The sequence below is a fragment of the Camponotus floridanus genome, unplaced genomic scaffold, assembly GCF_003227725.1.
Source record: "Camponotus floridanus strain SB8 unplaced genomic scaffold, Cflo_v7.5 scaffold18, whole genome shotgun sequence".
Lineage (NCBI taxonomy): Eukaryota > Metazoa > Arthropoda > Insecta > Hymenoptera > Formicidae > Camponotus > Camponotus floridanus.
In genome coordinates this window covers 1,254,830-1,281,292 of record NW_020229303.1, presented here as the reverse complement: position 1 = coordinate 1,281,292, position 26,463 = coordinate 1,254,830, and the positions used below count along the sequence as shown (strand labels likewise).

Here is a 26,463-nt window from a genome sequence, read left to right as displayed (position 1 = left end):
TGCAATTGCGCATATGATTGCTTATAGCAGTTTCAGCCATTGAAAAAAATAATATTGAATTTTTATCGACCCTTGATATTTTCATTTTGACGGGCATTAATGGGAAATGTGACAAACATTATCAAATATTTAGCAAATATTAATAGTAATAGTAATTGTATTACTATTAATATTTATCAAATTTTAATAGTAATAATATTAATATTTATCAAATTTATCAAATATTAATAGTAATAATATTAGTTTAATTACAAATATTACAAAATATTAATAGTAATAGTAATAATCTTTATTTAATTGGCTGAAATTGCTCATATGATTGCTTATAGCAGTTTCAGCCATTGAAAAAAATAATATTGAATTTTTATCGACCCGTGATATTTTCATTTTGACGGGCATTAATGGGAAATGTGACAAACATTATCAAATATTTAGCACATATTAATAGTAATAGTAATTGTATTACTATTAATATTTATCAAATTTTAATAGTAATAATATTAATATTTATCAAATTTATCAAATATTAATAGTAATAATATTAGTTTAATTACAAATATTACCAAATATTAATAGTAATAGTAATAATCTTTATTTAATTGGCTGAAATTGCTTATATGATTGCTTATAGCAGTTTTAGCCATTGAAAAAAATAATATTGAATTTTTATCGACCCGTGATATTTTCATTTTGACGGGCATTAATGGGAAATGTGATAAACATTATCAAATATTTAGCAAATATTAATAGTAATAGTAATTGTATTACTATTAATATTTATCAAATTTTAATAGTAATAATATTAATATTTATCAAATTTATCAAATATTAATAGTAATAATATTAGTTTAATTACAAATATTACCAAATATTAATAGTAATAGTAATAATCTTTATTTAATTGGCTGAAATTGCTTATATGATTGCTTATAGCAGTTTTAGCCATTGAAAAAAATAATATTGAATTTTTATCGACCCGTGATATTTTCATTTTGACGGGCATTAATGGGAAATGTGATAAACATTATCAAATATTTAGCAAATATTAATAGTAATAGTAATTGTATTATTATTAATATTTATCAAATTTTAATAGTAATAATATTATTTTATAATATTAATATTTATCAAATTTATCAAATATTAATAGTAATAATATTAATTTATTATTACAAATATTACCAAATATTAATAGTAATAATTATAGTTTAATTAGCACACATTAATATTTTTAAATAAATTCCTTTACAAAAAGAAATGTCATTTTGAGAACTTATCGTAAACTGAAAATCGATTTTTTTTATTAATAATTGTTATACTTGTTCAATGAATTTTAGTAAAATATTAGTGTGATAATATCTATTAATAGCTTGAAAAGGGAGAATTTTAAAGTGCACAAAAGTTCTCCTGCGGAAAATATAATAAGAAACACACAGAATTATGTATAATTGTGTAATAAGATGTTGTTAGGGAGATTATATTTGGATCAGTAAAAACGACAAATGAGAAAAAGGCGGTATTCAAAGTCGCCTTAAAGAGGTTCTCGAATTGTTTTATTATCAAAAATATAACATATAACTAGTCTAGGAATATAAAAGTACATATGCTTATATTAAATAGAGCAAAATTGGAGAGAATAGAAATTTAATTATTGATAAACACTATATTTTCTTAATAATTAAGTTTCCCAAATTTTAATATTAATATCTTTTTAAAGCTCTTCATAAAAATGACTTAAAAAAATTTCATTTATTTATGAATATAAACTTGATGCATGCAATTGAGAAAACATGAGAACCTCTGGCTTAGGAAAGGGAGTGTGCAGCTCGATTCGAAATCAGTGCCAAAATAATTGGGGCGTTGAGGACGTGCTAAACAGAATTCAAGATCAAGCGCTGCATTATATAGGTATAGTCGATTATGAACATCAGCTTATTATATTAATCAAGATAGAAGCAATATATTTTTTATTATTGGACAATATATTTTTTATACTTTTTATATTATATTTTTAGTTTATATTATATTTAATATTTTTTATATTGGATAATTTATTGGATATTTTGTTCGATTATGTCAGAGATTGATTCAATCAAACGTATTCTCTTTTATTCATAATGACACGTAAATCACTGAAATCACTTGTGGATCATTTTCGTGAATGATAGAGCCGAACATCGCGAAGGAAAAAAATGCCTTCTTTATTGCTGGACGAGATCGGTTGCTTCGCAATTTTCGATAATCACGTGTTATTCAATTGTTGCAAAGGTAAGGTTAAATGGAGACACGCGAAAATGCATACAAGTGCTCGTGCGTTAACGGGAATTTCTCGTTGATTCCCACTCTCTTTTGGCATTTTGCATCGTTCTTTACAGAATATGCGGGCGAGAGGATTGCACTTCGAGAAATTACACGTTGCCAAAATGCATGATCGTTGTCAGGAAGCGCCGGATTCTTTACGAGAAGCCCCAATTTTCTCGCGGCCCATTCTCTGTTTTTCTTCCACCCAGAAACGCAGACACGATTATTGAGAAGGCGGCGAGGAGCTCGATTGAAAAAAAGAGGAAGGGGCCAAAATTCGGGTTTTATTCTTATTCGTTTCCGTACACTGAGGAAAAAATTTTTTTAAAATCAAATAAATTTGTTTTCCTGAAACTTTTGCTTTAAATGGAAGGAATTGTTTATTTCATTTAAGCAAAAGCATTTAATTTTAATTAAATATGCATGCTACATTAAGTACATTATTTTCATTTATATATTTTTGATATTTAAATATTTTCGTAAAATATATACTATAATTTATTAAATTAAATATATTATTTTTTAAAATTAAAAAATTTAAAATTTTTGAGAATAAAACATGCATTTTAATATTTTGTAAAATTGAAATTAAAATATTTAATTAAAAATTATATTTTTTTAAGCATATATATTTTTTTAAACATATGTAAATAAATACTTAACTTGAGCAAACAGACGTTTTGAATACAAGTAAATACGTGATTAGTATCCACCGAATAAATAGCTTTCTTGAGTTAACTAAAATTTTTTTATTTCAAGGTAATTTTTTCCTCAGTGTAGGATATTTTTGCATTTTATTTAAAAAAAAATACAGACTCTGGAACACGATGATAATTTATTATATGACACTAAAACTCGTAAAGTTAATTAATTTAGCCAAGATATTTTTTGATTATAATACATATTTCTTATAATTCGTTTTTTAATCTCTTAATTATATGAAACGAAAATTTCCAGATAATCCGATAATTTATTTCCAACCTTGAAAAATAAGCGCCCATTTCTTTTAAGCAAAATTATTGAAAAAAATTGACCGACGACTATGAACAAGAGAGTTTCAACTTCGGCGAAGGGAGAAGCATAAGAGAGACCTTTCTTTCGTGACTAGCGAAAATCAAAGTCGTGGAAGTGCGGTCGTTAAGAATGGCACGTTTTTTACGCTTCTGCTCGATACATGCGGTTCTCTCGTTGGCGGTCGTCCGAGGATCGGTCGAGAAAGGGTTATCCGGTGTCCATTCATCGTATCTCCGCTACGGATGCTTGGTCCAACGCGCGCGCCTTGTTCAAGATGACTTTTTTCGCCGACGGGGGAGAGGAGGAAGGATCCCTCTCGCCGCCTTCACAAAGGTGGCTACTCCCCGCGCGCAGCACCTGATTTATAGCAGGCGTAATATTAGCACGGCTTACTTTCGGGATCAAGTGGCAGCCTCGTTCGCCCCCCGGGCGATGCGTAGACGGGAGTCGCTTGGCCGGAAGTTCCGTTCTCTCGCCGGGGAGCATAAATCTTGATTACAAATTGCGGCCATTATACGTGCCGCGGAAGCGAGCGCGCGAATTCTTCAGCCTCGGGCCGAAAGCGCGATTTCTTTTGCCCACCGACTTGCACCGCGATCATGCGTTATTTTTCAACGTGGTCTCTCGCAACAAGCGCACAAGTGCCTCGGAGAACGGTAATGATCGAGACATTCGTTAGGATAAATTTCTTTTTCTTTTTTTTTGTTTCCAGAAATTTAAATAATAAATTTATCGATAAATTCAAGGATAAATTTCGGCGACAAATGTTCCATCCGACGACTTGCACCGCGATCATGCGTTATTTTTCAACGTGGCCTCTCGCAACAAGCGCACAAGTGCCTCGGAGAACGGTAATGATCGAGACATTCGTTAGGATAAATTTCTTTTTCTTTTTTTTTGTTTTCAGAAATTTAAATAATAAATTTATCGATAAATTCAAGGATAAATTTCGGCGACAAATGTTCCATCCGACGACTTGCACCGCGATCATGCGTTATTTTTCAACGTGGCCTCTCGCAACAAGCGCACAAGTGCCTCGGAGAACGGTAATGATCGAGACATTCGTTAGGATAAATTTCTTTTTCTTTTTTTTTGTTTTCAGAAATTTAAATAATAAATTTATCGATAAATTCAAGGATAAATTTCGGCGACAAATGTTCCATCCGACCTCGTCGCTCGCTGGGAACTTATGTTAACTAAGAAGCACGTGCGAGACATGCTAAACATATCGTCTATGAAATAGTGCCAAAATTACCTTGCGCGCGAAAAGGGGTCACTGGTGGCAATGGTCGTAAATTCGATCAAGAGTGCTCCTTCTCCCGGTTTCTCGATGGCATCGATGAACGATGAGATTCCGATCGATTTCCGCGAGTAATTATATTCTCGTAAGCAAAGCGCGAACATGGCTGCGGGGACCTTCGCCGGCGAGTTATTTGTTGTCGGGAGAGTATCGCTGTAAACGGCGCCTTGACATCGACAATAATTGACGTAATAAATCATCGTTTGCGCGATCGAGCAATCTTCGCGTGTCATCGTATCGTAGAATTTCATTAAAACATTCGTCGATATCCAGTACTTGATTATTTGACTCATTATTTACATCGTCTTATTTAAGAATTCAATGATCGATTAAAATTTGAAATCAATAATCGAATTTATAAATTTTTTCGTGAAGAAAATACAAATATGATTATAATCTCTATTATAATTTAATTATAATTTAATTATAAGTTGATTAGTAGAAATTATAATTTAATTTTAATTCAGTTATAATTTAATTAGTAGAAATTATTATTTAATTTAAATTATAATTTCTACTAATTAACGAATATAACAATCAGTTCCAAATATCTAGATTCAATTTATTAAATTTTATTGAGACACAAAATAAAATAGCATACCCACAGATCTATTATTATTGATATTAATTATAAAAATGGCAAATTTCTCAAAAATCTATTTTTCTATATTTTTACAAAAATCTTTAAATCTCTCTCTTTTACCTCATATAATTTAATGATTGTTGATATTAATAGAATTGAGGGTGTTGCCGTCCATTAACATGTAAATGGAAGGATTTGACTGTCTCATCGGTGGAAATACCGTTATGTTTTCCATGTATATATTTGTTTACGGCGTCATTTATACGAAACGATAAAGGACTTGTAATCTTGTAAGATGTAAGTGCCGCCGAATTTATTAACGGACGGCATCGCCTCGAGTATACACGATAAGAATCGACGATACTTTAGGTTTGGGGGATAGTCGATCTTTTTAACGAACGGCCAAGAAACCCTCCGTGATAAATTACTTGCATACGCACTCCCTAACTAGCGTTAACCATTAATTTTTAAGCGGCAGTGAAGTGCACCCAAAAGCGTGTTTTATTGCTGGAAAATATATATGTGTGTACAATATAATTGCGATTTTATTTAATATATAATGTGAATTTATTATTATTAATGTAAATATCCGGAATTATTTTTGCAATAATTCTTCATTAATTAATTCTGTCATATGTAACGTTTGCCTTATTTTTAATCCATTAAAAATCTGTTTAATCTATTAAAATTAGATACATGCAGATTTAATTATTATTAATTTATTATTTCATTTATTTATATTAATTTATTATTTTGTTAATTTATTATTTTCACTTAAATATTATTGTATTTAAGTGAAAATAATAAATTAATAAATTAAATACATTTAAATTAAATACATTAAATACATTATTTCATTTAATACATTATTTAATTTACATTGTATTTAAGTGAAAATAATAAATTAGTAAATTAAATACATTTAAATTAAATACATTAAATTAAATACATTAAATAAAAATATAAATTAAATACATTAAATAAAAATTCAACAAGTAAAAATTCTTTTTCTCGATTTAATCACATTTATCGATTAACAAGTCCCTTTCTTACGTCTAATCAATCATCTGCGACAAATGCCCCAGTTGCAATTGTACAGAATTCATGACACCACAATATGTAATTTGCCTAATACATCTCGATACCTCTCGCGACCTGCTCTCGAATCCGCGCGGGATACGCGTGAAGGAAGGGCAGCCGGAGGAAGAAGGAAACCGGAGTAGTAGACGCCACGTTCCGCACACGTTCCGTGCACACGACCATCGACGCGGCAGCACCTCTATCACAATCACGACACACTCGGAGCAGAATAGCGGATAGACAGACGGGGGGGCGGGGGGGGGGGAAGAGGCGAGACCCGGCGGCCGAATAAAGAGGGACGATATCGCGCGGGAGGAGGCGAGGCGCTCGGGTCGGGGGAGGGGGGGGAGACGTCGTAAGCGGGTTACGGTCGGGCGCATAATAAGTGCGTCGGTATGTCGTGCACACGTACACCCTACCCTATTCGAGAGCGCGGCGGTCTACGTGTACGTCTTATAAATACGAAGGCAGTGGCGCACTCGGGAGAGAAGGTGCGTAAGTCCGCATCTGCCCGAGATTCTCACGCGCGACGCATCTGTCTCGGGTTCCCACGAGAAACCCGGGGCCCCGGGAAGAAGAAGCAGAGAGAGAGAGAGAGAGAGAGAGAAGAGCCGTGTTGCCCGGGAGCCAGGCAACACCGCGCGGACCGAGAAAGTTTCGTCCGTCAGGCGCGAGCTGTCCACGTGGCTTTATCGCCACCGTCTTTCCCGGCTGCCCCGGCGCTCGTTAAAGCGTCAGATTATAGGAAGAACTCTCGTACGTACGATCTTCTGCTCCCCCCCCCCCGGCTTTCCGTTTCCCTCCCTACCTCTCGTTGACCAAGAACGGCTTGATCGATTTTTATCGAGCCCCCCCCCCCCCCCGCTCCCCCTGTCTTTCTCGTTGTTTAATGAAAGCGAGCGCGGCATTCGCGTCCTACGCATGCGACGTGTCCCCTAATTAATCCGTCTGGAATGTATCGGAATACGCTCGAGAGGATTGTGCGCGTCGAATCGTTCAATCGCTCGTTCGGATTGCCCTCAAAATGAAACGCATCGCGGATTTCAATCGATAACATCTGGGCTGGCTGGATGCGTTGTTTTCATCGAAGATTGCGATACGAGATATGATCTCTTAACGATAATTAAATATGTATGTACATGTGAAGCGTATGTAGATTTGCACGTTTTTTTTTTATCTAAGTGTTTTTCTCATTTTTTCTCACATTGATTTATCACTTCTCATATATTTTATTATGTATATATATATGTGTGTGTGTGTGTGTGTGTGTGTGTGATTTGTATATAGTGTAGTACTTCAATCGCAATCTTCTCTCGCATTTTTCGTTTGTCAGAAGTATCAAATTGTAAGATTATAAATATTGCAAAAAATGATCAACTGTTGCTAGAATATGCAAATTGCGACCTTGCGAATTGAGAAATAACAAATTAAAAATGTTTTTTTATTTTTCTCGTTTATTAATGTCAGCGTATTAATATCAAACGAGGTACTATAAGATTTCTTCTCGGGAATACGATATCTTTGCTACCTTGTTGTGCCCGATTATTATACGTTGAAAATCGGGGTATTATTATTCCTGCCAAAGGGTTGATTATTCTTATGACTTACTACTCTTTCGAATGGCGCAAGATTTTATCGTTATCGGGAAACAGTAAAGTAATATCCGATCTGTATCAAGTTTCATCTGATATAAAAATAACTGATATAAAAATAACATTTTCGTGTTTTTTTACGAGGATAAGTGTGCCTTTTATTTCTTTTAAAATAAAACAACAGCGATTTCTATGTCTCCATAATATAAAAAAAATAAATATAATAAATAAATATAAAAAAAATAAATAAAATGAAAAATAAATATGTATAAAAAATTAGAATTTCAAGAAATTAAATAATGTATATTTTATTATTTTTTTGCTCTTAGAAAGTCAAAGTACTTTTTAAAAATATTTTGTACGTTATTAATTATTCTCGAATGAAACACAGCTTTTATTCGTAAAATAAAAAAGTCAGATTCTATTTTTTATTTTATTCATGAGATATAATTCTTAATATTGAACCGTGATAAATCTTAATCTATATATATCCATGTAATATTAAGTATGTGTGTGAATTATTTTTTTATTTATATTATACGGCGTCTTAGATTAATAATAGTATTAATTTTCGGCGAAGCGGGAGACAAATTCGATAATTGATCTTTTTCACGATGGCGAACTAAGATAGATAATTTTCAGATGATTTTCATATTGATCGAAAACAATAACAGTAGAGGCAGGATCGACGTAATCGATTGTAATCGCGAATTAAAAAATATTTATGCGAGATGCGTATGGTTTCATGAGAGGTTGCAATTACTAAAACGCGTGCGATTAACCTCGATTTTTCAAAATCGCGTATTTTCGTAAACAACATCCAGGTGGTGTCCGATTCGAATGCAATCATGTTTTAAATCGACCCGCATTGGCCCGATCCATCCCGTATATTTAATGATACATTGCATCGGCCGTTGTAAATAATTATCCCTGAAAGCCGCGATTTTTCACACAGCATATTAATGAATGTCGCAGGTGTGACACATATCAGACTGCCCGATTGAAATTGCACGATCGAAATCGATGATATTTTTTCGACAAGCGAAAATGGATATGGAACTGTTCTCGCCTTAAAATTTGGATTTTCAGAGAAGCACTTGTCAAGATAAGTGCCAAGGATTTATTCATTGAATTGATACCGGGGAGAATATTTATACTTCTACATAAATATTATTTTAATTAACAGTATTACACATACGAATACATATGCATGTGGGAAAATTTTAAATCATCCATACGCGTTAATCCGACATATCAAGGCGATATTCATCACATGTCTACTACATATTTCTCTCTCCGCAATATTTTAAGTAAATTAGGAGAGATCTGAATATTAATGTTTAGATTTAGATTCTAATAAAAATCAAATTCACTCGATCGGAATATTTAATCGCATTAATGTAGAAATTTAGAAGCATGACAGGATACTACGTTTATTCGCGTATTGGAATCTTCCGGTAATTCATTTTAATGTTCGAAGAATGTAAGACGATAATCAAACCTGTCCACGAGCTTTCCTAGGCTTTCTCAATACACGAGCGTTAATTAATGTGTTTGAGACGCTGCTCAACAAGATGGTGCGAATCTAATTTGCATCTAATCGCGTACCATGATAAATGTAGGGATAAAATATTGCCTGACGCGTTACATGGAGAATTACATAATACATCATCGATTTCTTGCATGTGTGAGTTTAAAATTAAAACTTTGCCGAGAAACGTAGCTAAAGTTATGCACGCGTATTATTGCCAATTTGTCTTTTAATTAAGGGCTTCGATTAAGGGCTAATTGATATGGTATAATTTTCACTATTTAAATCATCTTTTCTATTTTATTAACATATTATATAGATTAAATGAAGATCTCCAACTGAATATGTCTTGTTTACATTTTCAATTATTAAGCCGGATGCAATTAGTATCGAATTGTAAACAAATACGATCGTCAGATGTAGAATGATTACGTCTCATGAATTCATATTTCAGATTAAAATCGTTTCAAATGTAGAATTGACGAACATATTATTGATTTTGTCTCACCTTACGTAAGCTTCTATTAATGTTCTTTTTGACATATGTTAATTCGCACTAGAGACAAGTAGTCGAGAAGTGGTATCCCCGTTTGCTATCTCCCTTTCAATCTGGGATGACCGAAAATACTGATTGCTTTTCTATCGCGAAAGAGATCTTTGACCTTTTTTTGACGAATTCTGTTCATTATCATATTTAGAAAAAAAAAACAGCAGAAAATATCAGAGAACGTCTAAACTGTACTTATATAAAAATAAGAGGGAAAATCAATAAATGAATAACTTCGGCTTCGCTTATACCTTAGAAAAAATTACATCTCAATATAAAAAAAAAAGAAATATACAATATATCTGTGACATTTATTCGTGAAATTAAAAATGTATTTTTACGAATAATTGACATAAAATATATCGATTATATATCTTTTCACTTATATAGTTTCGCGAATTGGATTACATCTATTTTTCTCAGGTTTATTGAGTTATATATGCGCTTCTACGATAATTAGTAATTCGTACTTTTACGTCATCGATCGATCGCGCTATTATTGATGTATCGTTTCGTAACGTTCTTCTATTTCAATTGCTCTCACTGTCTTTTAAAGAGGTTGCGACATAGAAGAGGTCGTGTACGCGTCGAGAAGACACGTCTCAATTCTTCTTCTTCTTTTTCCGTAAATGACGTTGCGCACGATTGGCACGATTGGCACGATAATGGCACGTTTCGCGATCATCTATGACCAATGGCATTAGTCATGAGCCAATTTTGTTCCGGCTTCCTTTCGCCTCTTTGTTCGATCGTGAAAGAAGCACTCCTTCCCTGGCTATCGTTTCTTCGCCGACAGTGATTTTCTTGGCAACCGAAATTGGCGTGACTTCTCTGTTGCTTTGCGTAATTATGGACGGATTTAGAGTTAATGACGCGCATGCATCGAACAAATTTCTTGGATGATACATTTCTAGGTTCTTTTTAATCGTGACACATAATTAAACTATATTTTTCGGACGGGAATAGAATTTAATATATATAATTGATTTCCCCAATAATTTTTTGTGATTAGAGATTTGTGATTCTTAACATGACGATGTAAACTTTATTTTGTCTTGTGTCTATCAATATCGATAATAAAATAAAATCTAATATTTAATTATTTAATTTTATATAATTTAAATATGTGATTGTGTCATGTATGAATATAAGATTTTATAATATTATATAAATTTCGCAGCATAATATTAGATTTTATAATATTATATAAATTTCGCAGCATAATATTAATGTGAGATTTTTTGACTCTTTCGATCAAAAGTTGATGTATTAAAAATTAAGAATCTTTCTCGAATAGAGATATAAAAGTTTCAAGCACTCCTATGACTATTTATAATAGAAAATTTTGCGATAAACTTTGACAAATATACGTCCGAGAAAAAAAATAGTGAAACTCTGCCGGAAAATTTCCCGTGTAGGAGAATTTGCACGACACCTAGTGAAATAATTCAATGTTTAATTATTTAAAATTTCACTTTATATAATTTAAATATGTGTCATATTAATATAAAATTGTATAAATTTCACAACATAATATTAATGTGAGATTTTCTGACTCTTTCGATCAAAAGTTGATGTATTAAAAATTAAGAATCTTTCTCGAATAGAGATATAAAAGTTTCAAGCACTCCTATGACTATTTATAATAGAAAATTTTGCGATAAACTTTGACAAATATACGTCCGAGAAAAAAAATAGTGAAACTCTGCCGGAAAATTTCCCGTGTAGGAGAATTTGCACGACACCTAGTGAAATAATTCAATGTTTAATTATTTAAAATTTCACTTTATATAATTTAAATATGTGTCATATTAATATAAAATTTATAAATTTCACGGCGTAATATTAATGTGAGATTTTCTGACTCTTTCGATCAAAAGTTGATGTATTAAAAATTAAGAATCTTTCTCGAATAGAGATATAAAAGTTTCAAGCACTCCTATGACTATTTATAATAGGAAATTTTGCGATAAACTTTGACAACATTAAATATACGTCCGAGGAAGAAAATAGTAAAACTCTGTCGGAAAAATTCGCACGTAGGAGAATTTGCACGATACCTAGTGAAATAAATTCAATGTTTAATTATTTAAAATTTAACTTTATATAATTTAAATATGTGTCATATGAATATAAAATTTTATAAATTTCACAGCATAATATTAATGTGAAATTTTCTGACATTTTCGATCATAAGTTGATGTATTAAAAATTAAGAACCTTTCTGGAATGGATATAAAAGCACTTCTGCGACTATTTATAATAGAAAATTTTGCGATAAACTTTGACAACATAAATATACGTCCGAGGAAAAAAATAGTGAAACTGCCGGAAAAATTCGCAAGTAGGAAAATTTGCATGATACACCTAGTGTTCCCCAGGCGTGCGCGCGCGTGATCGCGTGTGCGCGTGCGCGCCGGCTCGCATTAATGCGGAGATCGGGGCCGTGGGAATGGAGCGAGTAGCGCGAGCGAGGCACGAGCGAGGCCCCCGCGAGGCCCCCGCGACGAGGGGGGAGGAGGGATACGGCGCCATTCACTCCCGCGGACGACAGGAAAGGCCGACGACTATCGGTCGCATGCGGGAAGAGACGTGTGTGGTAGCCGATTCCGCGCCGCGACACGTGCTTTTCCTTCGCGCCGAGAAATGTCAAATCGAGAAAGTAGCGGCGATTGTTCGCCACCGAAACCGTTCTCGACCCGGCACATGAAACCGGATTTATGACTACTTTCGCTATTAAGAACAGCATGTTTTTTTTTGCTCTTGCGTACTATCTAGTATCTTTTGATATTTTGATATATAATGCCACGCGTCTTGGGATTGATTATCTATACATACGAGTTAAATAACGTTGAGATATAAATATAAGAAGGCGGATCATTAATGTTAATGAAATTGGATGTTTTTCAAAATTAGTTTTTTTTTTAATTTTAGAAATCAATTATTAACTCGTATATCTCGTTAATTTTTTTTTCTATCGAAAAATTAATTTTAGTAATATTCATATAATTGGAAGAAGTTACAAGAGCGAATGCAAATTTTTGCCTTTTCATAATTTCCAAGAAAAGCTAAATTTATTTATTTTAGCTTTCTTGTCAATTATTAGCGAGAAAGTGATGCGATAAAAGAAAGTACGAAGTGGGTTTTTTTTACGTGGAATTGAAAATGTAATTCTTCAAATCGCATTCGCATTAATCGAATAACTTATCTCTACTTGTAATCTCTATTAATAAATTTAAACCGCGCTATTTTTTATTAACATTTTTTATTAAACATGTGTGATAAAAATCAAGATAATTAATTTTTTTCACGCTTCTTTCTTCATATCAAGTATATCATACATAATTATATCATACATAAATCAATTTTTATATTTTATTAAAGACATAAATCAATTTTTATATTTTATTAAAGACATCTTATAGATATTTTTGACATCGTAAAAACATCTAGATTTTTTGTATTTTATTTATTTTTTGTATTTTATTTAAATTTTTATAAATAGTTACAAGTGTATTTGTATATATATTCATATGACAAAAGTAGAATAATATGTCAGTCAATCATACATTATGATTCTTGCATGAGAAAAATTATAAATATTTCGAATACCACTGATATTTCAAAGGAACACAAGTTCGAAGTGTTCTCATCATGATATTTATGTGTGATATTTATGTGTGGCGAGAGGCAATTTTGTAGGAAAAATTCCTGCAGATGTTTTAATCATCGTAATTATGAGAAGAAGCTGTCGTGCGGTTGCAACATTACTCGTTTCGATAAATTTACGTGATCCGAATAATCGTAAAGCGATTGCAAAGAGGTAAAAAATCATGGTAGAGGGGCAACATAAGAGGATAATGAATTAATTTATTTAATCGATGCGATAAATCTTCGGTGAAAATAAATCATGTAATTGATACATTTCAGATAAATTTTTTTCCCCTTCTTTTATTAATATTACCTTATTGCGTTTGATCTTAATTAAACTAGAAAATTGCATGTCGAAAAAATTTCTGATCCTATAACGCAGGTGCAGACATGCATCTAATGCAGAGTTGTTTGAAGGGTTGCCTACCCTATAGGCTGATATTTACTTACCTACCCCAAAATATCAAAGGAGACTTGCAGGCAATTTTTTTTTATTTCCTTTATTCTTATCTATTATTTGCCCGCTGTTTTGTTCGAAATTGGTTAATTTATAAAAATTTATAAAACTTAATAGCTGCAAGGAATAGAACTGCGGAACAGAATTATTTATAAAGTTAATTATTTTAATAATTGTTTGACATTTCTTTTTATAATTTTTAATTTAAATTATAAGATGAATTTCTCAGTATTTATTATTTAATTTTTATCGATATATTTTGATATAGTTATATATTTTTAATATGTATCATGATATATATTTTATAAAAGTAAGTTAGATGTGTAAAATCGTGTACACTAATTTATTTATTATTTTATTTATAACAATAGTAGCAACTTCGCATTTCAAATTCATTTACTTTTCTTAACAAAATATCGTATAGTGCCAGATGACGTTAGCACTTCACAGCTAGAGTATCTATTAAGTAAATATATTTGAATTAGCTCTATTGAACAATTCGTAAATTTATTCACCCTTTCGGTTATTCTATTATGCTTCGATATACGGTTATTGATCATCGTGATATCTCTTATTATTTTTCGGTCTGCAAGTTGGGGTTACCCTTGCGTTTGCTGTGGAAAATCATGTGAATTCTCACGCACCCCATCCACTCTGCAGTGGACATGTGTCTATCACATATGGACAACACGTGCGCATGATTGATCTATATCGGTGCAGCATTTAAACGAACTATTGTCTGTTTGTTTTTTTTTTTTACCATTTTTTAGATTTAGCAAATAACAATTGATTTCAAACTTAATAAAAAAAGTTGATATTTTTTAAATTTATAAATTAAATTAAATTTATAAATTAAAATTTATAAATTTATTAAATATAAAGAAAGTCAACTAGCTAACTATATATTTTCTGATATAAAAATGAGAAAGATCAACATTTCTATTTAATAGTAAAAAAGATAAAGATTTTAAGAAATAAAAATACGAAAAATATTTGTATGATATTCTTAAAATTATTCACTTACAACTAAGGTGAGGGGAACGATGAATGAATTGAGACGCAAGATGTATATTTATATGTCAATATAACATTTATTTTAAACAAACATATATTGGAAGACATAGGAAACCGTCAGCTCGACGACATTAAAGCCGATATCACAATCTCAAAATAACACTACAAATTTGTATATATATTTTAAGTATGTCCTACAAGTACAAATATCACAAACGCGACTAATATGTCGCGATATAAAAATAAAGAAGGGAAAAAATATATATATATAATACGTCTCTCTTCGACGTACTCTATCAATTTTCATTACATCTACAGCAAGGAATGCTCGCCTCGGTCAGCCAATGTGTGCGACCGATAAAATTAAAATTAAATCTACTTGACATAATCTAGCGATCACAGTTTCGAAATGTCCTATTTAAGCTTTCGTCCTACACCTGGGCTGGTGACAGCCCTCGGCCTCGAAGGCACCGATCGGTGCAAAAGGATGTTTAGCGCATCTCGAGTAATCAGCTCTCGGACGATTCACCTTTGAGGTAGACACGGTTGTCCACGATGACAGCATCTCACGCCACCTGCACCTCTGGGAGCTGATGCTGCGAGAACGCGCGCTCCTTGTAGCACAGGTCTCTGTCGGCCATGCTGAGGGTCGTCCAGTAGAAGTCGCCGGCGTGGGTGTGGGCGAAATGCACCGGCACGTAGCACTGACCAGGCACAACCGGCACGACGGTCATCTGGCCGTCCAGGCAAACGGTGATGGCGGCACCCTCCTCGGCGTCTCGTAACTCTTGCAGGAGTCTGCGCTCCAACGCCTCATTGGCGTTGTTCTGATTGTCGACTTCCTCGGTGAAGATTTCGATTTGCGGCACGGCCTGCTGGCGCTTGCCGCTCTTGACGTACTTGCTGGTGCGCCTCTTGAGCATCTTCAGCAGAGGCTTCAACGGCTTCAGCATGCGTCTGCTCTTGCCGGCTTTCACGGCCTTGTCCTGGGACATGTTCAGATTGTAGAGATTGTCGTTGAGCTCGTTCTGGAACACGTCGCTGACCTCCAAGTCGAACAACACGTGTTCGGTTGCGGTTGTGGCGGCCATCTTTCCCTCCCTGTTTCTCTCTCTCTCTCTCTCTCTTTCTCTCTCTGAGCTTCTTCTCCCTTAAACCACGTACACTGAACCGGTTTTGTTTTCTGCCGAACTGTCGGAACTCGGAACACGTGGCACGAACTGTCGTTCGATAGGAACTTGGCGGGAGAACGTGGAAGCGGAGAACTTGGTGAATGTGCTTTTGGGCAAGTTGCTTTGAAGCGAGACGCTAGTGAGCGAATGGTACCTTAGTACGAGCAACCCCGTCCTTATATAGCCCCGCCAAGACTGCACGGGGTTACAGAGTGGGGAAGGCAGGTGCACTCTGGCTGTGGGAACTCGGAGAATTCGGAGCTTCCCACGTCGGGGTCCACGCCGACCATCTGCCGGTCTTCTCCTCCCTCCGCCTTCACCTCTTGATCGTCCACCTATCTCGGCCCCTGTAACACCCTGCTTGCAGGGGCCTCTCCGGTCTACATATACACGTGCGCATACACCCCCATGGTCACCCCCGTTCGACCTTATGTAGCGGATCTTCTCTCGTTTCGCCGATTCTGATTTCTTAGGGACTCTTCTAGAGGGGTCTCTTTCTCTAGGGTGCAGCCGGGATTTCTAGAGGCTGAAAGGGGATGGTGTTGCTGGCTTTTTCAAGACTGGCTCGAACCTGTTGCGACACGTTCGTGCACGTCACGCGAGTTTGCGTGAGGTGGGACGGATTTTGTCGTCAGCTTTGCGCCAAATACGGAGTATTTAACTTGTTGCGCCTCGCATCGGGGGTGACAAGTTGGCTGGTTAGACACGACATTGATAATAAAAATAATATGAACGCTCACAAATACTTAATTATGCCGAGTTGATCGTTGGATTCACGAAAGGTTTGTTATATCAACTTGTGTATGTTCAATTTTAACACGCGAACTAGCGTGATACAAAGAGGTATCAGATTTTGGAAATTGTGCATTCTACGTCATACGTAGATGATTCTTTGTTGGGGGGCGAGAAACAGTTTTCTATAAATTTTTTTATACATTTATATCTTATGTCTAAAATTAAAATTATTGCAAAATTTTATATATTAAATTATTTTTATATATTTTAATTTTTTATTCTAATATTGCATTGTCTAACTTTTTGGTATCAGGTTTTAGAAATTGTGCATTCTACGTCATACGTAGATGATTCTTTGTTGGGGGCGAGAAACAGTTTTCTATAAATTTTTTTATACATTTATATCTTATGTCTAAAATTAAAATTATTGCAAAATTTTATATGTTAAATTATTTTTATATATTTTAATTTTTTATTATAACATTGCATTGTCTGGCTTTTTCCAAATATTTTTAAAAGAAAAAAGGGAGAAAGTGTATTATATAATTATATAATATTATACAAAAATTAATATTTGTATTTGAATTGCATTATAATTATTTTTCATTGATTGAACTTTTTATAACTAAAATATTTAATGAGATTTTACGTCCACTTTATATATATATATTTGTTGACCTCCAGGTTCAGGAAAAATAATCTCGAGTGCGATCGTTGAGCCTGAGATTTTTAAGCCAAAAGATTAACGTATAACCGGTAAGTTATAGTAATTAACGTGCGGTAATAATGTATCCGGGCTTCCTTCATTACCCCACTGTACTCGAGAGATTTAGAGCCGAGAACCATCTAGACGCCTCGTGATAGGTGCGGCAACCCCCGCTATTAAATACACCTCCGACCGGATTTTTTATTATCTTGGAACTCTCGGTCCCTTGTCTTCATGACACGATCACGATGCTTCCATTAGCTGTATGTATACCATCACAAAAAAGTCTGAAAGTTTTTTTGAGGGATTATATTTTTTTCCTTCTCTCACACGTACCCCACGAATTGCCGAGGTTTTTTCTTCGGGATGATATTTTTTGACAACCTGTTTCGTGACAGACAAAGAGTAATGGATACGCGGTAGCACTTATTAGCGATAATATTATAAAAATAATAATTTAATAAATTATAATAATTAGTAGCGATAATTAAATCCATTGAAAATGTGTACAACTAAATATTAAAATATATTGTTATTTTGTATTTTTGAAAGAGGGATACGAAGCACATAGAAAAGCACTGTTAGAAATAAATTTTCTTGACAAATTTTAAGCAGCGTAGAAAATAAATAAAATTGCATAATTATTAATATCAATCAATTTTTGTGTGTCCTTCGTTATTTATTTATTATTTAAAGATATCATTTCATCACGTTTTTCTCATATTAAAAAGATTAATACACATTAGTCGGAGTGATTCGCTTATTTTGAACCACTAATAAAACCACTAGTGGTTTATAGGCGTTTGATGCACCTGAATACTAGTGGAAATCTATTGAGGGTGAAAACGAGTCTCATGTAGAATCCTATCGAGATGAGGGCAGGCACAGTATGGCTATATCCCGCAGGCAAACTTTGTCTGCCCTCTCGAAAGACAGGTACACTCGGATTATTTGTTTTCACTTGCGCTTCGGAAATACAGCTTGGGGCAGGTGAAACGTGTCTGGTGCTCTGCAGATTCGACTTACCTGCTCCTCGACGGAAGGATTCATAATTCGCAAGGGTGATTTCACTTACTATCGGCTTGATATTGTTTTTAGTGCTGAGATTTCTCTTTGAAAATTATTCTTGAAAAAATTCCTCGCAAAATTAATATACAAAGACAAATATTGCGATGAGCAAGTCTTTGTTATATTATTTCTTATATTTCAAGTTTTGCATTTTAAAATATTAGTGTAAATTAATATAAATATAAAAATAGTGTTTTTCTATTTCATATTTTTATACATGTCATTTTGATCAAACTTTAAGTAAAATATATATATATATATATATAATTTACAATTTAAATTTAATTTTTTAAATTCAATATACGTTTGAAAATTTAGTTATCTCTAATCACATATCATTTGATTTAACAGTCGATTTCGTCTTCGTTTTTAACTCGCAAATTCAACAAGCCTCGTTCTACATACGGCCAAAAAAAAAAAAGAAAAATTATCGACCTTTTCAAATATAGAATATAAAAATGTCATGGATCATTAGGCATACCGATCGACTGGTTTTCCTCACGTGGTCATAAGAGTCACTAGACTGTGTCGCATATTGAGTATGACTAATTCGTGGAGGCGCACAAGTGACAGTTTAAATTCCTCTTACACGAAACCGACAATAAAAACTAATCGGGGAGAAACAGTGTTTTTATACAAGATTGTAATATTTATCGAACTAATGGATATAACGAAGTTAATCATTGCAGCAACGACGCTAACTGGAATGTCTCTAGCTTGTAGAGCGTGATCTCGCTATTGCTGCCAGCAGGCAGCTCTCTAATGAAAATTGAGGAAACGGGTAATTTCGCGCGTTTCCTGTTAGCCGCGGATTTAAACCGGTTTGCGAGCGCGAATTCGCGGACGTTCTCCTCCAGCAGGATCACTCGCCTCGCTTGGCGCTCTTTCCCTCCGTTAATAGTCCGATGGAAAGAAGCCCTCTCTCTCTCTCTCTCTGTCTCTCGGGGGACCATCACGCCAGATCGGATAGACTTTACAACCGGTTCTTAACGCGACCGTCAAATTTTAATTAATTCGAGACCGTTCGCGCGGTGTCCTGATTTAAAGCCCCCTCCCCCCCGCCTTCCCTGTCTTGTGTTCGCGCGAGCGCGCACTTCATCCCGGAGGCATCTCACGTGAAATTAATAATTCATGATCGTTTTGCTCGTCCACATCCTAGCGATTCGAGAGAACGGCCCGTCAGGCTTCGAGAGCCGTTTCTTTTAGATTCTCTCGGACGGAAATTTACACGCGCATATTTTATAGTCACGATATAATCGCGGGGATTGCCTAACGAAACGCAAAGAGTCGCGGGCGCGTGTAACATGACGAATTTTCGGGAGACGCGTTTCTGCGGTCCCTTGAGCGGAATAAATCGGGGCCCCGGTTCATTAACCAACAAACGACTCGGCATAAATTACTCGCCGTCGATTAAACGTCGTCGATCTACGATTTTACAGCGCGGAAGGTTACCGCTAATGTCGATCGGCGATAACGTTTTCGTGTGAAAAGAATGGGAGAATCGGCAAATCGATTAGCTGCTGAATTTCATTATTATTATAAATCGACGAGGGCAAATTATTGGAACGTAACTTGAAAAAAAAGAAACCTGTTTCTCTAAGCAAGGAAATTTCTTGGATGAAAAACGGATCGGAGAAAAGTGATGGCATACATTTTTCAAGCTGAGAGATTAATAATGTAAGAATTTAATTAAAATAATATAATATTAATATAATTAAATAATATTAATATTGATTAATATTATTAATATTATAAATAAATAATATAATTAAAATAAATAAATTGATATAATTAAAATTTTATATAGCTATTGAAATATGCAGCTGAGCTTGCAGAAAATTTTCACGAAAATTACCGCTTGGCTGTTAATTTAAGCTGTTATCGGCTCGCAAACGACGATGAATATCTCGCAGAAACTGCGCGTCATATTCCTGTATTTATTCCGCGTCTCGAACGAAGGTATTAGATTATGCAAATCGCGTGCCGGACGAGTGTCGCGGGTTCCATCAGATAAAACGTTATTCCGGAGGTGGAGCGCGCGATCCCCTTCACGTTCGACCGTGGCAAACATTAGAGGTGAGCGATATGACACGATCTTGATTAAAATACTACCTCTGGCATTCCGCTACGCGATAGTATCTCGCTTTATCGCGTCATTAACCGACGAGAAAAAGGATCCGAACGTCTGGATAATCAGACGCACGTTGTGTATGGAATGCACCTAAAAGTCACTCGAGTCACGTGTGTTTCTTTCCATTTATTTAGTTGGCGTCTACAGGTACGCAGATTCTTTTTCGAGCTCGCAAATTTATTATATGGTACAGTATTGTATATATATATAATTATTATATAAATACAATATTATTTTCAATTATTATTATTATTATTAATTATATTTATTTTTATAATAATAATTATTATTAATGATATATATTTATTTTTATAATATTTTATATATTTTATAATTTTAATATTTTATAAATGTATTTTATACAATGAATATTATTATTATAAATATTATATAATAAATGATTATATATAATTGTTGGACGAAAGCCTATATAAAGTCGAATAGCATTTACACGAGTAATATTTTATGCGATAGCTAATGTTATTCGCTCGAAATGAAAAATAATAGACAAAGATCTGTAGAGGACACACAAAAGTCTGTCAAGGATTTATAAACAAACTCGCGCACATGACGTATCAAACGGCAAAACTCAGTCAGTTTAGCTGCGGAAGGTCAGCAGTGAGGACGTGTCTCGCAAGAGTCTTAAATTTTACTACGAAACATGGCATGTAAGTGATTAGAAAATACTATCCATACGCGTTAATAAATCTAATATCTTTCTGTTTAAATTAAATTTAACGTATATATGTGAATATGTGAAGATATTAATATAAAAAAAAACAAATATTACTTACTTTTATCATATATTGCTTATCAAATATTACTTATTTTTATCATATTATTATCCTATTATAGTACATATATGCAAATTCACGCGATACTTTTATCTTGAGAGAAAATCTGTGAGGGAAACCTGTCGTAAAAAATACTTTTTATTCAAAGTAATAAATATCGCGTGATTACATAATTTTTCGAAAAAAGAAGCCACGTCCGTGAATTAGAAGATCGTGACTGTGAACAAGCAGGTTGGCAGAGGAAGGACGTCGGGCGTTGAAAAGATCCTGGCTGTTATTTCAGAGCGCGACTTTTTACGTGGAATTTTCATTAGCATATAATTAATACATGAGCAATGACCGCGGCATTCTTTGCCCGTGTATGAAACTTGTACACGCACGTTCGAGAGAGAAGGGGCCCCCGATGAGATTGCGAAGGGAAAGGAGAAGGCGAGGACGAGCGTGCAGGCTAAACTAAAACAGTAGTGGTGACCCCCGAGGGGCTGAGCAGGCCCAAACAAGAAGTCCCTTCTGACGTCACCGGCAGGTGCAAGCAGAAGTGCATCCTTGTCTCGCGCATCTCTCTCCCTTTCTCCTCACCTTCCGCCTTCCTCGGCTTCTTTTTCTGCTTCCTCCTCGCGTGTAATCGTGCCGATTTCGAGATCGAGATAATTCGACCTGTACTCGACGTCCACCGTGAATCCGGTTGGTTTCGTTGAAAATTTTTGACGTATGTGCATTACTCTGAGCGCACTCGCTCTCTCGGGGCTTTAATTAATGATTTCCTTTGTGGCTCATTGAGTCGGTTGCGGATAAATTGCCGGAGTGATTGCAGGGGCGATATATAAGAGATACGCAATTTCGCAGACCCGTATTTCATAATTCGAAAAGTTGCATCGGAATAATCTGATGCTATCATATTTTTCATAGAATTTATTACCTATCACCGCTAAATGTTTAAACACATTTTTAATTTATTTTCTTCATATATATATATATATATATATATATATATATATATAAAATATAATTTATATAAAATTAAATTCGAAAACGTATATTGTTTATGCAGTGATTTTATTAAAAATTTTTTTTTAATTGTTAATATATACAATTTCTAATTTTTGTATTTTTCCAAATAATTCAATATGCGAACTCGAATTAGCTCGAGTTTAGTGTTACGGGGGATAATAGAAAAAAAACAGAGGAAATGCTTTGTCATAGAGATTTAATAGAATTTATTACCTATTAGCGCTAAATGTTTAAACACATTTTTAATTTATTTTCTTCATATATATATATATATATATATATATATATATATATATATATATAAAATATAGTTTATATAAAATTAAATTCGAAAACGTATATTGTTTATGCAGTGATTTTATTAAAAAATTATTAATATATACAATTTCTAATTTTTTTTATTTTTCGAAATAATTCAATATGCGAACTCGAATTAGCGTTACGGGGGGATAATAGAAAAAAAACAGAGGAAACGCTTTGTCATAGAGATTTAAAGACTACCGAAAACTCGATCCTAATCTACCCCTAGTGCCTGTAATCGAAAGGCGATACGATTCCACCGATGGAACACTTCACCGATTGTAATAAAATATCTCACTGAGAAACATTCCGTGGATTTCATGCCCGATAGCATCGTTTGTAAGTGGAACGACGAAATCCGAACGAGCTGCCAAGGTAGCTCCGTCTCGTTTTATCTCTCGAGGCGAAGGTAAACCGCATCCGCGGTTGGTACAGATGCAACGAGTTATCTCCGTCTTAAAATCGGTGCCATTACACATGAGCGCGCGCGAAAAAAGAAAGGAGACTGTTGATTTTTTTTTATTTTACGCGCGCGCATAATCTTGAGGTCGATTTGCTCGAATTATGCGATATTATTACAGCGGTAATCATCGTGCAACATTATGCGTTTCTTGTTTTATTTAATTTTATTTATTAAACTTTATATTCCACTTTAGAAACAAGTTTTTCGAAATCTTAATTCGAGATGTGCGATTTTCTCAACAAAACAAACCATAATATTTGATGATATACGTGCGTGATTATGACCTCACGATTTGATTAAACAATCGTAAAAACTTCCCCATTTTTTTCTTTTGCGCGAATCGTTATATTTTAAGTCTTGAAAAGGATATTGTGTCAACAGATTATTTTTGCTTGTTATCTTCACGAAAAAAAATCGATAATGGAAAAAGAAGAAACGACGATCGACGAAGGTAGATCAAGAAAAAGAGGATGATATTAAAAAAAAAAAGGAAAACCTTATTTATGCCGGGAGTGAAAAATAGTCCAACGACTCCCGCATTCGTTTTTTATTTCTCACTTTTACGGGGTTGATAATCGTTTTCGGCAGGTAGATGCCTTTCTCAGACAGATTTTCTTGATTGGAATTTTATCTCTCATCTCGCGTATGGAATTAAAATGTACGAGGAGTTCGTAAAAAATTCGCGTTTTCTCTATATACTTTGAGATTAATCCAGTTAATCATCCCATGGATTATATTTTCGCATGCGAAAAATTCTAAATACATAAAAATTTTATTATTCTTGAATAATCTCTATTTAAATATATGTAATTTTATGAAGTGTGTTAAATATATTTGTGACACTAAAAATTAATTTTAATATTAATTTTAATTGTTAATATTAATTTTAATTTTAATTGTATTATTTTACATTCTACAAATATAAAAATAAAGAGAACACATTTCTTGAAAGAAAGACTATAACTAATTAGTTTTATAAAATTTACCTTTTGTACTGCGCTAATTATGTCCAATGATCGAGCTGTTGACCTAGTGAATGCTCTTTCTCTTCGTGGCAAATGGGATGAATTTGTTTTTGAATAGATTCACGCGCTACATGCTATTGTCGAGGCTTATTAAATATTTTTTAGGGGATGTAGAACCTACGAATCAATACAAATTTTGATTATTAGGGCGGTACCGTGTGTAATCGGACCGAATTATATCTTGAATTACCAGGACACTCCCAACGGTTTCTAACGAGCTTTTTTTTACAGCTCGTCAATATATAATTCGTAAAGCTCGGCGTGTCTTCGACGAAGCATTTAATGATCGCGTTGAAGTGCGCGATTATAATTTGCCGCACATTTCATTTTTCCTTTTTTTTTTTTTATTCAGCAATTGCGCCGGTCGGTCGGGACGCGTTTCATCATCGCAATAAAATGCACTGTTATTTTGTGAATTAACGTTTCGCTAATTTCTGCTGCAGGTGAAGCAGCAGCACGGATTCGACGATCAGGACGACTGAAGCGGATCGACAAGTTTGCATCGGTATTGGTGAGTCTGTATCTTTTGTATCTTTGTGCTAAGCATTTAACACGCTAGTCATAAATATCTCCCCTAAATTTTGGACATTTATTATTCTTTGTTAATACGTCGTCGAAAACGCTAAACGTGTTAAAAATATTCAGAAATAATTTTATTTAACAATATTCCGAGTTACATCTACACTGAGGGAAAAATTTTTTTGAATCAAATAAATTTGTTTTCTTGAAATTTTTGCTTTAAATGGAAGGAATTGTTTATTTCACTTAAGCAAAAGCATTTAATTTTAATTAAATATGCATGTTATATTAAGTACATTATTTTCGTTTATATATTTTTTATATTTAAATACTATTTTCGTAAAATATATACTATCATTTATTAAATTAAATATATTATTTTTTTAAATTAAAAAATTAAAAATTTTGGGGAATAAAACATGCATTTTAATAAATATTTTGTAAAATTAAAATAAAAATGTTTAATTAAAAATTATATTTTTTTAAACATATGTAAATAAATACTTAACTTGAGCAAACAGACGTTTTGAATACAAGTAAATACGTGATTAGTACCCACCGAATAAATAGCTTTCTTGAGTTAACTTAAAATTTTTTTATTTCAAGATAATTTTTTCCTCAGTGTATCTATTTTTCCCCGGTGAAAAATTGAAGTCTGCGCAATGGACGAATATTTCACTGTGCTTCTTCACGATCGAGCGATCCATCCTTCGCGGATAAATCCTTTATGCGCTTCGGCTCGCTCGCCCATCCGTCAGGAAACCACGCAGAATCCTTTGTCCCCTCGGACCGGTCCAGGGAATTTCCGTGGGTAGAATAAAAAGGGCCGGACCATAATAATGCCGCGACGCGCGAGAGGACCCTTTCGATCCCTTTGAAACGTCGAAGGAGGGGTTGAAGACGGCCACGGGGGTGAATGCAATATTATTCAAAATCACGAAAATCTCCGGTAGAATTTCGTTATTTTCGAGGCCCATTCGGGATCGTAGATGCATATCTTACATCCTTGAATGGGCCACCGTACGGGGTAAGCATGGGGCCCATGTTTGTTCGGCGTTTTCTCCCTTCTCCCTCCCGCGTCGCAAGGATCGAGGATCGAGAGTGATCCAGGTAAAAAGGGTCAAAGGCGCTCACAAAGGACACCCCTCGCCCTCACACGCTCGCGAGTACACATGCGTGCGGCACGCAATCATAAAAGCGACATTTTTCGATCTTGCGCCGAGAGCGAATCGAATCGATTGAAAGAGAATTCAAGACGATTCAAGGGTTGATTTTTGTCTTCGTCTCGCCGGAAAAACCTGCCCACGACTGCATATGGTGATATAGTTTCCGCAGCTGCCGTTATATAGCCCTTTTTCCAAATTTTCACAAAGCTTACCAGGTGCGCGGTTAAAATTAGAATAATAGGTATTATGAGTTTTTTTCATGAAAATTCGAAAAAAATTAGTCCGCGAAGTAATATTTTAATG

General features: G+C 34.1%; 2 protein-coding genes across 10 annotated transcripts in view; one reads left to right on the top strand and one right to left on the bottom strand.

The window, feature by feature from the left end:
- LOC105256308 (tubulin polyglutamylase TTLL4) overlaps positions 1 to 26,463 on the top strand; it is a 176,522-nt gene that overhangs the window by 27,242 nt on the left and 122,817 nt on the right. For 4 of the 9 annotated variants that reach the window (XM_025407604.1, XM_025407602.1, XM_025407601.1 and 1 more), the window contains exon 4: positions 24,919 to 24,986. The gene's annotated coding sequence lies outside the window, so the exon portion shown is untranslated. Of the gene's footprint in view, positions 1 to 6,772; positions 7,035 to 24,918; positions 24,991 to 26,463 lie in introns of those variants that run through there. The other 5 variants (XM_025407603.1, XM_025407608.1, XM_025407605.1 and 2 more) reach the window with 4 other exon arrangements.
- Positions 15,175 to 16,377, bottom strand: LOC105248714. The gene has a single exon (XM_011253649.3). It carries the CDS (start codon positions 16,159 to 16,161, stop codon positions 15,637 to 15,639), a length of 525 nt encoding a protein of 174 aa, XP_011251951.1. The 5' UTR covers positions 16,162 to 16,377; the 3' UTR covers positions 15,175 to 15,636.

What these genes read in the sequence shown, in the direction of transcription:
- LOC105248714 (XM_011253649.3), bottom strand. Translation starts at nt 16,161, where the DNA reads ATGGCCGCCACAACCGCAACCGAACACGTGTTGTTCGACTTGGAGGTC.